The 14,962-nt window shown below is 43.4% G+C and overlaps 1 protein-coding gene across 7 annotated transcripts in view; it reads right to left on the bottom strand.

The window, feature by feature from the left end:
• Positions 1–14,962, bottom strand: part of RREB1 (ras responsive element binding protein 1) — a 121,986-nt gene that overhangs the window by 18,832 nt on the left and 88,192 nt on the right. For all 7 annotated transcript variants that reach the window (XM_066324911.1, XM_066324920.1, XM_066324944.1 and 4 more), the window contains 2 exons: positions 5,449–5,638; positions 1,155–3,894 (listed from right to left, as the gene is read on the bottom strand). In XM_066324911.1, the coding sequence (XP_066181008.1) occupies positions 1,155–3,894; positions 5,449–5,638 (2,930 nt within the window). The remainder of the gene's footprint in view (positions 1–1,154; positions 3,895–5,448; positions 5,639–14,962) is intronic.

Below are 14,962 nucleotides of genomic sequence, written 5' to 3' on the forward strand. Positions count from 1 at the left end.
CGCGTCACCCAAAGCAAACTGTAATAGGGACTGCTCCACAGCTCAGATTCCCTTTAAACCTCTTAGCTAACCTCTTTTACCTCTTCAGGTTTCCCTCTTTAGCACAGACATGAAACAGTCATTTCAGAAACCTCATTTTCTTAAAAAAAAAGAAAAGAAAAGCAAGAAAAGAATAAAAGCAAGCCAACTTTTATAAGGCTACACTCAAATGCCCTATGTTTCTTATAAAAATCTCTAACTCTTATTCTTTATGCCAGGAGCTAAGATGCATAATGAAGTAAATAATATCAACAACTGTGACTGACTTAAAAGGGTGCAACAGCAAGTAGAGCTTTGTCCTCTCCCTCTAGAGCAGGATGAGAATCTACTAATTACTTTATTATAGTGTGGGTGGAAGAATGAGGGAACTTCAAATCAGCACAGCATTCAATGCAGTATTTCCTTTATAGTGAAGAATGAAAAATAACCCCAGACCTAGAATAAATCTCCCTACCCAATTCCTCCTTTTGTTTACACCAGGTCTGAGGTTACTTACACAGCGGCACAATGCTAGATATTCCATACACATCTCCACAGCTTAGGGCATGCGCCCACCTTTAGTTGTCTATCTGTGAGGAGAAACTCTTCCTAGAGGCAAGCTATTACGTAATGCTCAGGATGAGCAGTTTCTTACATCCTCCTTTGATCTGTTAAATAAAAGCCACCGCAAGAAAAAAAAAATGCTAAGCACCCTATTATTTTCCTGCCACAGTTCTACACTTATTGTCTCTCATTTTTAGAGATCTTTTTTATCATTACTGATGCAGACAAACAAACCACGTAAGGCACAATGAAATATTCAACATGCATGTTCCCCTTCAATACAAGACAATAATAACAGAACAACTGAAATCTGAGCCTCTTTCCAGCTACGCTAAGTTATGCTACTGAAGTCAAATGGGTATTAACAGTTTGATACTCCCAAGACAGAGGTTATTCCATTTCTGAAAAATCTATCACCACCACTATGCAACAGCAACAGCTAGGGATTAGCAAAATAATAAAGAAGAATACAATTCAGACATCAAAGAACAGAAGATTCCTCCATGGAGAGGCCATTCCATATGAAACAACCTCAGGGGCTACAGCCTACTGTGAGTACAGAGCACTCTTACCTGTGTGACTGAGCATGTGCCGCTGCAGGGCATGTGCCCATGGAAAGACTTGAGGACAGTAAGGACAGGGGATATTTTGCAGGCAGTCTGAGTAAGCGTTCCTCTTCCCTCTCAGCAGCTTATCCTTGGCAGTTTCCTTCTCATCCTCACTTGTTCCATTTCTGCCACTTTCTTCCTTGAAATTGTCAGTGGACTGCAGAAATGGGCTAAATTTGTTAGTGTCTGTGGTAGCTAGCATCTTCTCTATGCTGGCAAATTCCCCACTTGACTCCAGATCCACACTACTCCTAAGTTTAGGCTTATTTTTTGTTCCTTTCTTTCTACCTCTTTTCTTAGTCAACCCGGCATCAGCAATGGGAGACTGCTCTGGATCACAAGCCTGAGACAGGTCACTGGGCAGGCTGGAGTCTCTCTGAACGGTGGTCACGATTGTCACTTTAGCTTTGGCATTCCCTGATTTATCACACCCAGTGGAGCTGCTCACTGCTGTGGGACTGGTGTCTGCAGCCTCTGTTTTCAGCAAAGTGGGAGCAGAAGACACAGATGAAATGATCTGTGCAATGGAAGCCAATGGTGGCAGCTCATTAGTTACTGAAGGCTTTGGCAAGAGAGGTGGTGGTGGTGGTTTAGGCCTCAGGGGTCTCAGCAAGGCAGAATTGCTGGTGAGAGGCGGGGAAATGATCGGGACAGTCAAATGCAATGAACCTTTCAGTGCCTGGGGATGTCTGACACCCCGGTTTGTTTCCGAGTTCCCATTGGCACCAAAAACCAAAGGACACTGCAGACAGTTATAGGCTTTATCACTGTTCCCAGAAGCAGCCAACTCTTGATTCCTGGCTTCACAGGGGGCATCATCTTTATCCTTCTTCAGGATTTTGGGGATGGACAGGTCGATAGGCTCCATGGAACAGTCGTAAAGGGACAGAGACGAGCCGAACAGGTTCTCCTGCTTCACCTGCACAGCACTCAGGCTTTTGCTCTTCTGAGAGAAATCCAACGGCTCATCAAAATCCATGGGGAAGTTGCCCATAGGTTCACGTTTGATGGAAATGTGAGACGATGTTCCCAGCAAGAAGCCGTTCTGTGGCTCCAGGAAAGGTGTCATGGGCTTGTGGTCCATGTAAGTGCTGTCCTCCAATAAAGAAGGGTCTGTCTGGCTTTCCTGGGCACTGCAGTCCACCATTAAGATGTAATTCTCAATCTCCTTTTCTTGCACATGCAAGTGCTGCTTGAGGATGTGGTGAATGCAATTCCTCTTGGCCGCAAAGGCCGTGCCACACTCCTTGCACTCGAACGGCTTCTTCTTCTGGCAGCCGCTGTGCGTCCTCATGTGAATGCGGAGGGCCCGGTAGTGCTTCAGGTCCTCTCCACACAGCTTGCACACCGTGTCTGGGGAGCAGAAGGCATCCACCATCTCTGCAGCATTGCTGGTGACATATTCAATGTTCTTCTCAATATCCTTCCTGGTTGTTTTGAGGTGCTTCTTTCGCAGGTGCCTCTCACAATTGGCTTTCACTGTGAACGGGTAGTGGCAGATCTTACAGATGTAAGGCCTCTCCCCACTGTGCGTCCGCAGGTGCCGGATCAGTGCTGCCTTGTCAGCTGCAATGTAGTCACAGATGTTGCACTGATATGGGGAAATACCTAAGTGAGAACGGATGTGAGCTCTCAGGACACCAGAGAAGGCAAACACCTGGTCACAGAAACGGCAGGGGTACAAAACTTTCCTCATGGTCGGGGTCTTCTTGTTCGCTGCCCCTGCAATGATGGCTTTGAGTTCTCCTTCTGTGACTTCTTGCTTGATCTTGGCTTCCATACTTAAAGGCAGGAGAGCTTCAATGATGCTGTCCTGCTCCAGCTGTGTCTTCATCTCATGCTGAGTTAAAGGCTCTACTTTGGGTTGGAGGAGCAACTGCGAGGAAGGACTTGATTTGGCTCCTGGCTGCGGGAGATGAGAGTTGGAGGCAGACTCCACAGAATTCTTTATCAGCCTCAGAGGGGGAGGTGGGAGACTCGGGCTGATGCAGCCAGGGGAGGCTTGCTGGGCACTGATAAGAGGAGGAGGTGTAGAGGTTGCGACAACTGTTCGGGGCGTTACCAAAGGCTTTGGCTTCAGTGGTGGCATATGTTTGAAAATCGACTGCACAGGGACAGAAGGTGCCTTAGAAAGTGGAGGAAGACTGATTTGAGGAGGAGCAGAAGAAGCCATCTTCAAGATCTGCTGAATGTCTGCCAGCTCAATGGCAGATTCATTGGAGATGGGTTTCACCACAATACTGCTGTCAGGCTGGATAATAAAACCCTTCTGGAAAGGCTGCAGCGAAAGAAGCTTTATGTTTTCTTTTGTAGGGGGAAGGACAGAAAATGACCCTCCCATGGAGGCAGCTTCCAGAGGAGAGAGGCTGAGCAGACTGGTGCTGCCAGGTTCCTGAGGTAGGTTACTCTTCAGTGCTCTGAGCCGCATTTCTTGGACCTCATCTTGTGTATTGTCCTCCTGCTTGACAGGCTTGATGTCTTTGGTGTACTGTAGGCCCAAGGATGCCATGAAGGCTTTCTGGTCTGGGGTCTCACCGGGTGGGGTCGTGGACTGTGGCTTGTGCTTGTCTTTTCCCTGATCCACCATGTGAGTTTCCGTGTGCAGTTTGAGTGCCGAAAGCATGGGGAATGCCTTGTTACACATCTCGCAAATAAATCGATGGAAGTCACTGATGCACCTTCGCAAATTTGTTTCACACCAGACCTGCAAGACATGCAAAAGTATTTAGGGTAGGAATCTCAAACTAGAAAGGCATCACACACTGCTGCGAAACAGAAACAGTTCATTCTCTCTTCCACTGACAAAGTGAAGAGGTTTAGAGCAGCCCTCACCTACCTGGTATGGAGATATTCCCACTTCCCCGTAGACTCCTAAGGGGTCTATCTGAATTAGGGGCTGATTCTCCAAAGTTCCCTTCTATAAAGGTAAACTCCTTCAGAAGGCTATTAAGGCTCTCAAATTCTTTTCCATCCTCAACTTCCCTATCAGAAACAACTCTTGTGTCATTGACAGGACAGGAGCCTCAGCATACTACACAGCAAGGAAGCCAGGCAGTAGACTATCTCCTTTAGCTCCACTACAAAGAAACCAGAAGGAGAGGAAAAAAAAAATCCAAATTCAAAGCATCCAAGCATCTAATACAATAAACCAACCAAACTAAAATCCCCCAAAAGCAGATCAATGAAACTCAGAGCCTAAAGCAGAGTCATCTTGGGTTAGGAAGTCTGATTACATTTATACTCCCAAGAAAAATACAAGACATTTATAGACTCTACATACTTTATGTCTTCTCTCACAGTGCAAGCAAAATTATTACAAAAGGAAAATACCAACATTCAAATCCCTTAATAACTTTAAATGTCTGCCATTAATTACAAAAGAAATAAACTTTGTTTAAAAAGTTCTTTCTTTTGACTTTTTAAGTTTTATATTAAAACTGTAACAGATTGACAGAAAGACTTACATCTTCCCCTAGTCTACGAGCAAATTTCAAGTTTAGCACTTTGCAGGTCAGAAGAGGTGGAAATCAATGCTTTAATCCCAGAAGAACAAGAAAAGTGCAGAAAGTAAGCATGGTCCTGGTGGATTGTGCTGTTGATTTTTTAAATAGATATGCAGCTTCATCCAGACCCAAACTAAGGCAGGCAATGTCTGACAGTGGGAGGAATCATACCACCCAACAGAAAACTTTATGACTCTCAGAGAAATATTTACAGACTACCTCCCTGTCTTTCCCCATTCACTGTCCCTCAAAGGTGCAGAACCCTCAAACCTTACTCAAGGAAGACTGTGGAGTGTTTTGTGAGGGAATCACTGAAGATGTCACTGTTTACTTAGTAAGGCGACTACTCAAAGTTTTTTTGTAATAAAAACTTTCATACCCCAACTACATCTTTGCCAGCGTAAACTAAAATAAATAATGCCTTCCTTACCACGCGTACTTCCTGTTGATTTCAGATGTAGGATTTTTTGGGTAGGCTCAAAGGGCCAAGGATCTAATCTGACCAAAGTTTTCCTTCAAAATTTTTTATTCATCTTTACACTGTTATCCACTGTAATGATGAAAATACCCCCAGTGCCAATATTCTTTAGATGAAAAAAAAAAAAAAAGGAGAGGAATAAAGTGTTTGAAGCCTACACAAACAGTGGTGATGTACTTTCCACAAAATATTCTACGTGCAGGATGAATCTTTCAGTGACCTCATCAGATAAGCACTGTAGCAGATACTACCTTAAGCTATGAAGAAAAGAGAGTACCTGAGAAATGCGGGGGAACTTCCTACAGGAGAAGTCCGTGAATCCCAAGTCGTGGAAGCCTGCTGGAATTGAAGGGTTGTTCTGAATGAAAGGCTTTCCCATGGGATCTCTGGGAAGCTGCTTGTGGATAACTGCATTATGGCGCAGTAAGCCCCGATGAGTACGAAAGGTAATACAACAGATGTCACACCTGCAAAGGAAAGGAAAGAAACAGAAATTACTTATTGACTGCTGCAAGCTTAAGAACTAGCATTCTTCTTGCACTGGGATGTCCTCTTTTCTCTCACCTCATGATACCAATAACTTGCTTAATGCAAAATAAAGCCACAATGTGTCAAAACCTATCACCACAAAAGGCCATTTTGGTCACAGTCACTTTCTACTAGTTTCTGGCTATTAAGTCCGCTGGAAGTTAAAAGAATTCGAGAACTGACAATCTCACACAGGCAGACAGTAGAACAGCAGTTGAAATAACAGCCCAGCAAAAACCTTTTCATTGTCCAACGAAAAATATTTCAATGGCCTTACACCATTTCATTTTTACTGAAAAGTACTGTTAAAATAAACAACATTTTTTAAAAAATCAGTGACAAGGAGAGGCTAAATCTGACCTAAGTAGCAAGCAAATGCAAAAATTGCACCTTTCAAAACTACTGCTTAAAACATATTACTGAACGCCACTCAAATACCTGCTTGTGAATCTTCTTCACACTGCCTTTCCATAAACTTTCACTGGTATTTTTCAAAGCTGCTATGAGAAAGAGACTGTTTTAAAAAGAAAACTACTGATCCTTGAAGGAGAGAAAGGTTCAGAAGAGGAAGACCTGAAATAGGTTCAATACTTCTGACACTTTTATACCTCCTTCACAGCCAGTCTGCCCTGAAGAAAAATGCAGAAGCACTGGCTTTTCCTACCCACACTTCAATGCTGTGATTTCTTGGTTTTCTGAAGTTCTCAAATCCCAAATTCATCTAAACAAGGGTTTCTCACATAAAACATTGCATTAAACAATCAAAGTTATGCTGCAGGCAGAAAGGGCTATGCAGCAACATTTGGCCAACATGTCAACAAAGCTTATTGCCTTTTAAATATTTGGAACGTGAGCTCTGCAGCATGACAGGTCATGTCCATTCTGCATTCAGTAAGTGACACTCAACCTCAAGTTCCTTGTGGTTACAGGTCCAGCTCCCAGAAAAAGCGTGGGTTTCCCAGAAGCAAAACACCAGTGGATAGGAGGCAGTCAGATTTTTTCAGTGAGAATATTATATCCATGAGGAGTTTTTCACATCTGTCCCTGGCCTTGGTTTTCCCCACTGTCTTTGCTCTCTACATCAAGGAAAAGGACATGTGCCTACTCATTAAAAAAACATCTTGCAATTAGAAATTACTTCTGACAAAATCCTCAAACCACTCCCTCCTGTCCTGTCCCTAACAAACTCCCATTGTTGCTCGTTTTATCACTACATAAACTCCCACAGCCATTTTTTTTAATTCTCTGAAAACGAAGAGATAACCAAGTCACCCACAAAGCAACTGGACTCAGTCCCTGAGTGGTGAAAGAAGCAAGTGTGAAGTGTATATAACACGGCCATTGTTATCACAGTACCCAGAAAGCCTGGACATAAATATGCGCTGAAGGTTTAATCTGTTTTAACTCTCCTGTCAATTCACTTGCATCCTACCTGTACAATTACTGCTGACACAGTTCCTGCATTCCATTAAATACCCAACCGATGCCATTTACAAAGCTAATGTTTACTTAAAGAGGTATGCCAAATGTGACAACAATCTCAGGGAGGGGGGGATGACCAACACATAGTACTTCTCCAGCTCACTTGGCAGCACCTATTCTGTGATGCAGAGCTTTCATCTTCAGTATAAACAAAAACACAACCACCAAAACCACTGGGGGATGGAGAGCATTAAAAAATTACGAGGAGCCACCTGAAGAACTTGCAGGCTACTGAAATAAATTGCTTTTAGAGGTGACGAAAATGCCTTGCACGAAAACAAGCAGTGCTTCTGACATGTTCATCCTGGTATGTCAATATATAAACAAGGAGGGCTTGGAAACAATTCTCCCCTGGAAGCATTGCAGGCTGTTCTGCAAAGGGACACAGACCCTGACCTCAGGGTATCTTGAAGCGTCCCTGGGGTCCCCCTGTGCCTAGCCTGCCCTGGGCTCAGGAACCCAAGCAGCAGCTGTATCCCCTTGTGTGTGACAGGGCAGGCACAGCCACCAGTGATGGCACCACAGAGTTACTTGGGAGTGCTGACTCCTGCCACTGCACTCCCAAGATCTGGGCTGAGCAGGAGCCAGTGCTCCTTGTCAAGCAGCCACACATCCCACACAGCAGGGAGGTGTGCTTTGTTCATCTTGCACTCCCCCTCACCTCCCTCTTGCAATATGCTGATTTTCAGCACTACTTTATTTAGGTCTCCCATCAAAAGCTGCACTTGAGAGTTAATCTTTCAGAGCAAATACCCATGTGAAAGTCCTTCAGAGAACACCTGTATCAACTGCTAGCCTCAGGACAGTAAAAATTTGCAAGTTAAAAATGGTGTTTTCAATGCAAAGGGAACTACCTCTGCTCCCCAAAACAAAAGTAATGTATCTTATAAAAGGAATATAAGCTTTCACTTTTATTAAGCATATTTATTTTTCTCTTTCTTCCCTAGTCTTCTTTTATTTTCTTTGCTGTGAGTGAAGAAGCAGCAAACAAAAAGAGAAATTGGGAGAAAGATTATGCTCTTTTTTCATTAGGTCAGAAAGAAGCACCTGGATGAAAAAAGAAACATCCAGATATATCAAGCCTGTCATCTCAAGTTGCAGGCTCTTCAGGGCACATAAATGCACCTTGCACTGGTGGCACAGCTTACAGAACCACATGGGAGCTGGAGCATGGGATGGAGCTGTGGATGCCCTGCCTTCCTCTGTGGTCCAGGTCTGGACTCCCAGCACCTCCAAGAAAAGCTTACATGTACTAAGCGTCAAAACCTAACTAGTTAAGGCAAGCATCATGCTGCATTGACTAAGTCTTGTGTTAACTTAAAATGGGCTAAGCTGCCATGTCTACCAGTGTATTAACTAGAAACATTTTTTTTAAGGAAGTCTAGCTATTAATTTCTCTGTCATCAGTACTATTTTCCATCTTTGGGTAGTGTCACTGCCTACAGTATTTTTAAATCTAGACACATAATCTAAGAAGGAAAAGAGAAAGAAATCCTAGCTGATAAAAATGTTGTTTCATCTTGTTCAAACTGCTTTAAAAAGAAATAAATATATTAGTAATTGTGGAAAGTCTGAAGAGTCCAGCATATCAAATAAAGCACCTGAAACATATGGTAACAGTTTGTCCATGACGAACTTTAAAAAACAACGGAAAAGAAACCAAACAAACTAAACCCCCCCCCCCCCACCCCCAACCAAACCAACAGAAAAGCCTCCCTCTCCTTAAAATCACACAAGTTTGCTGATATGCAGTTCCAAGTCAAACATGGACAGCACGGCTGCCCAGAACAGTGATGGGAACAAGCTCTGAGGTTGTGAGCAGAATAGGCCGGGCAATGGCTCAACACCTGTGCAGAGATAAAAGCACTCTACTCGCAAGGTAAGTTTCCAGATGTATCTAATAAAAGCTGCTGTATTATCACGTGGTTGCTAGTCTTGGCCACCGTCTTCAATTTTTCTATAAATATGATTACAGAATAGGGAGAAAAAAGCTGTTCAGTTCCAAGTATAGAGATTCAGTTTTAAGTAAAAAGGAAAAAAGTTTTTAGCAGCTAAAGCCTCTTTAAAATTACTTTAATTCTCAATTGCCTTCATGTTTTGGACTTGCTCGTATCTGTAACAATGCAAACACAATACTAAGGCTCTGGCTCACTGGCAGAGGAGTAAAAACAAGCAGGTAAGGAAACAGAACTCCTAAAACACAAAAGCAGAGCCAAATATAAAAGTGCAACAACCAGGCTGCCCTTAGTGCTCAGGACATGTAACACACCAGGCAGGTCTGATTAATTTTTACTACAACAGTGCACCTTTTTTTTTTTAACTTATTTTCTTAATGCAGACAAGTGTATGCATCTCTGTGTAAAAAACGCACCACTGAAAAGGTTTCTCCTAAAATAAATTAGTATTCTTGAAATCAGGAGTGCTAACTAGGATATAAAAGCATTTAAACAGGCTTTAAGAAATAGTGCTTTGCAAAGCTTGTTCATTCAAGGGGGCAAGGCAGGATTTGCTACACTTTTGGTAAGTGGCACCTCTGCAAGAAAAGTTTACATGAGCAGTGCCTGTTGTCTTGCATTACACTGTCCTCTGAGACAACTCCAGTTTGTCAGTAGAGGAAATGGCTGTTCTCTAAGAAATGGAAAGACATTTTAGAAAGGAAATGCAGAGCCAAATTTTTAGCAAAATTCATCAGTCTTGATTTTGATTAAGAGTAATACAGACAACCACTCAATCTTTCTAGATTGTATATTTCAGTAGTCAGGATGAAAATGTGAAATATTTGTAATTACCATTATGTTACCAAGAAATTAAACAAACATTATGCTCTGCTTGAGACTGCTGGTGAGAAATTGACATTTACCATCATTCTGCTTGTACTTTTGAAATCACACAGACTAAAACCAGAAGTTTTCACTCATGCAGCTCACTAATACAAAGTTGCCCATATTATGGATGTTAATGAATAAAACCAGTCTTAATTCCTAAGCCTTATCGAAAATAAAAAGCTTGCTACCACTTTGTTCCTTTCCTGTCTGTGCTCTTTGCCAACTTCCAGAAGCAGAAAGAAAACAAAAAAAAAAAAGAATGAAACATATCCTGAGACACAAGTCATTAATACACAATTAAGTTATGAAGCTATCTAACTCCTCCCACTGAAATCCCCAGTGGGTACCGTGTGTTTTTCTACCTCTGTTGTTATTATTCTCCTTTCTCTCTAATGTTATTTGCAGAATTAACGTGGCTCTCAGGAGCAAAGAAATTCCTATGCTGACCTAAAAATAGTACAGCCGGGTAGGAGAGAAAGATGGGTGATTCCCTGCTGATGACTCATGTCCACACCGGAGGTGGGAGCAGGCTCCCAGCCTCCAGGCTGGCAGTGTCCAGCTCAGGGGAGCCCGACAAGGAGGGGGAGATGAAGAAAGGATGGTTTTAAACACAAGGGCTTTCACCACCTGTGAAAGAAAAGCTAGCAGGTTACAGACATATTCCCTTTCAGGAATGGATTCCTTTGCTTCTCTTTCACTTCTTCTGGGGCCAGGCAAAGTGAGAGAGATGAGGAAGAGCCAACTGGTTTCTGCTCCTGTGCAACCCCACCCAGGCCCAGATACTCATCTCCTTTTGGATAAAAAAAAAACACCAAAAAACAACCCTTCCTGGCCTCCACGCCCAGGGCCTTGGGAAATAACATCCAACAGCCGCACTAATCTCTCCCATTTGCTGCGGATGAGTGATGGAAAAGCAGCAGCGCCGCGACCCCCGCTCCTGCCTCCCTCTGGGTCCTCCTGCTGTCCTGCAGTGCCCATTCCTGCCTTCCTCCCCCGCAGCTCCACAACGTGTGTGACCCCGAAGGACCTGCTGCTCTGCCATCCCGACCTCGCCCACCGCTATGGGGCTGTGCTGGAACCGCAAGCAGCACCAGGAGCCAACTCCCTGCCAGCTGCAGAGGCTCCCCTCCCCTTCCCTTGTGCCTAAGGGGACGGACACAGCCCGATAGATGTTCCGTGCATGCCGCTTCACGGCCTCGCCAAAGGAGGCACTTTTCTTTTAACTTCCCCCCCCTTCCACCGCCCCGCTGGCCGCCTGATTTTGTTACCGATGTGTTCTGTTCACTCTCTTTAATCCTCTCCCTCAAAGAAGCCACCCTTGGGTGCAGCCAAGGCTGAACTCCCTGCACCAACCCTTCTATTAATAGAGGGATGCACAGCGTTATGTGCATTCCTACAGCTGCACTGTGGTCCAGGCAAGAGACGTATCGTGTAGGAGCCAGGACAGACCCGATATAAACCAGGGTGATGTTGTGCTTCAGAAATTTGTCAGCATGCAGCAGAGCCAGTGCCCACATCAGTGACGCCCACCTTCAGAGTAACTCCAGTGAAATTAACTGCTGTAAGGTTTAATAAAAAGGCACAAGCCATGCTGTGTTGTTTTAACTTCCTTTGTGCGTGAGCAAAGAAAAATGAGTGATGACTTCTTCCTAACACTGTAATGAATTGCATCTACCAGCAACACTTCAACAGCGCCAGATTTAAACACCTCTGCCCTGGTGAAAAAGTAGCTTACTCTATCATTTACTTTAACAGAATTAACATGCAGCTAAGACAAAATAATGACAAAATGGGACATGGCCTGCAGCAGACACTCACACAAAGTAGTCATCTCTTCATAATGACATTTTTATTCCTTAATAAAGGTCAAAGTTTTAAAAACCAGAAGTGTCAACAAATTGGCTGGATAGAATCAGAAAGAGCTGAAGATCAACTTAAATAACAATGAAGGGTTTAATAGTTAGGGGAAACATATCTGGGGGGAAAAAACCTGACTAGAACAGTCTTCTACAGCTACCAAAATTAGAAGCTGCATGGCATCCAGAATAAGAGTGTTGGTCATTTGTGCACAGCAACTCAAGTGAACCTCCTGGTATTCTTTCAAGGTAAGAAATGAAAGCTCTTCCTATCTTCCAACGCATCTTTCAAATATGGAAGCCAAGTACTTCTGTAATTTTAAAATTAATAGCAAGAATTAAATAAGAAATGTATGTGTCTACCATGTTAAAAAAACACCACCACTTTTCATGAGCAACATAAAGAGAAATACATGTCCAGGGGTTTCTCTATCCTGTAAGCATTCACTGACCAAAAGAGGGTTCACAAATAGGCACAGTTGAATCTGGACTGCAGTCTCTTGCCCTTATCTACATTTGCAGGTTAAGATATGTTCAGCATGCAGACACGACTGCCAACACACTGAGCAGCACCCAGCACTTTGACAGAGCCTGGGAATAAACAAATCCTGCTCCTTAGGATCAGGCAGGCGTGCTAATAACCTATTTTGGCTCAGCCCCTTTTCCCTCCTGCATGCCCTTTTACAAGCAGCTTTCCTCTACAGTCAGCTTTGCATTTACCCACTTTCTATTCTGGCAGCCAAGCTAAGATATTCAACACCATGTGACAGAGCACACAGTTTCACATGGGAGCATCACTCCCTGTGTCCATTCACCAGGCAGTATTTTTATCCGGCTGCTCTGGATTCCCGGTTTCCTCATACAATGAGCTCCCTGATGTGAGCTGACCACTTCTAGGCCCGTGTTGGACTCGCGCTGCTCTTCAGATGTTTCCCAGCTCTCTTTTCTGAACAGAAACTTCAGAAAGCACGTAATGTGCAGTTCTGTTCTGCTTTTGCAAGACAACCCGCTGATTCTACTTCTCCATTTGCTCAGTAAAAGGATGCATTCACCAGCTTGCCTGCATTCTATCTCCTCTGCCTCACCAAGAATTGCATTGTACCACAGCATATTTCTGGTCATAGCATTTACCAGAGCTGGACTTCCTCATCATCAGCTGTCTCATGGAATTGTTCCTGTACTGAAAATGCTGCCAGCAAGAGAACAGGAGTTGGTTCCTAGTTTCTATCAGCAAAACACTGAGCAAACAGCTTGAGAGCAGAGCAGAGCAGAGCAGAGCAGGAGAGTCAGTTGAATTGACAATGTCACACCACTGTCCCTTGTCACCTCCATCTTTGGCTGTAACAAGTTTTGTAGCATTAATGGTGTTTGTACTCAGTAACTCCAGAACAAGTTCCACCTGAACTGTCCTTGCTGGTACAATCTCATTGACTTAAAAAGGAAGTACTGGGCCCAAAATATAGTATGCCAAAAGCAGAGATCAAGGAGGTCCATGTATGCGCCTATGCTGGAGTGCTCTCCATCCCTCTTAACAACTGTGTAGGATACAACCACCTCAGAATTATCCACCTTCATTAAAAGAGCACAATGTTTCTTATTTCGAAATTCTATCAAGGAATGAGGCTATGTGCACATCAACAGCTGTGACAGAGAGAAAAAGTAGTCTGTAACCTCAGAATGGTGAATGAAGATGACTTGTCATTCATCCTTCAAGATGCTTCCAATAACAGCAGTGTTAACTACCAGGAAGAAGCTTCCTTCCCCCACCACGAACCTGTAGTTTTGTCTCACAGTAAAATTAGTTGTAAACAACATCTAGTTTTCAAACACCTTCACTCCTGCAAGTTTGTGGCATTACTAACACTCTCTCCCCACAAAAGGCTTGCCACGTGTAGAGAGCAGTGTGCTTCAGAATAAGGAAACCAGATGGATTATTCTGTACTATATAAGGAGAGAACAGATAAAAAGTGAATTCCTAAACTTGCTTAGATAGGCATTTGCAAAAACAGGAATGACACCCAAGGGTCTTTTCCTGGCTGTTTTTTTTTTTTTTTTCTTTTAACATTCAGTTCAATGTACTTTTACACAGCCACAACTACTGCTCTGAAAACAACCTAATATTGTACTAGTCTTTTCTATTGGTGCTAATGACTGAAACCATCTCCATCCATTTTGAATCTCCATTCATTTATTTTCTTGACTATTTTATCTCCCTAAAGCCAGCGTGCAGAACGGCCTTGAAGAACAGCAACTGGGCAGTAAACATGCCATATTCTGAGTAGCTGGTATCTTTTTCACCCCAAACCCACTTCCTCTTGTCTTGACTTAAATGGGGCTGCTCATGTGCATTGTCTAAAATGATTTAAGATTGGAACATAGGTCCAGCTGCCTGGCAGCATCCCACCATACCCTGAAGAATGTGGATGTGCTGACAAAGGAGGAAACCTGGTGACCAGCCTGCCTGAATTGCAAGCTGCACGTGACAGATATCTTCAATTTATCCACAGAATCCAGAAGACCATTCCTATGGCATTTAAGCTGTCCACTCCATGTTGCTGAAGCCAGGTAACACCAAAAAACAGTGACAGTATTTTCCACCCATTAGTGTTTTCAAAAACAAGACCTCACAGTGGTCACCATGGCAAAACTAGAGGCAGAGGACCACAGATCCTAATGGTCAGAGACTTCTAACACTTTTCCTCCCAGGGCCTGAGCTCTTTTCTTGCTGTGCCTGTTACTGATCTGTGAGTAGTTCAAAACAATTACTTTCCATGGCAGTGTTCAACCTCTACATAATTTCAGCAAAACCTGGGCAGGCTGTTTTGAAGAACAAGGTAGGCTGTGAACAGCTTTTGGTTTCCTTTGTTTGGAGGTTTTACAGAAGCACATAACCCCGGGGGAAGAGAACTGCTTTTGTTGTCCTTTTGAAAATATGCCCAGGATTTTCAAGTTACAAAGCTTAATATATTATTTCACTGTTTGGACAGGCTCTGTAGAAGGTCAAAAAACCTAATCTCCCCTGAATCCATTAATGGCAACAGGCATCTGCTGGTTTTGGTTACCAGGTCAGTTCAGTGACATAGGCAGAGAGTGACTTTCA

The sequence above is a fragment of the Sylvia atricapilla genome, chromosome 1, assembly GCF_009819655.1.
Source record: "Sylvia atricapilla isolate bSylAtr1 chromosome 1, bSylAtr1.pri, whole genome shotgun sequence".
Lineage (NCBI taxonomy): Eukaryota > Metazoa > Chordata > Aves > Passeriformes > Sylviidae > Sylvia > Sylvia atricapilla.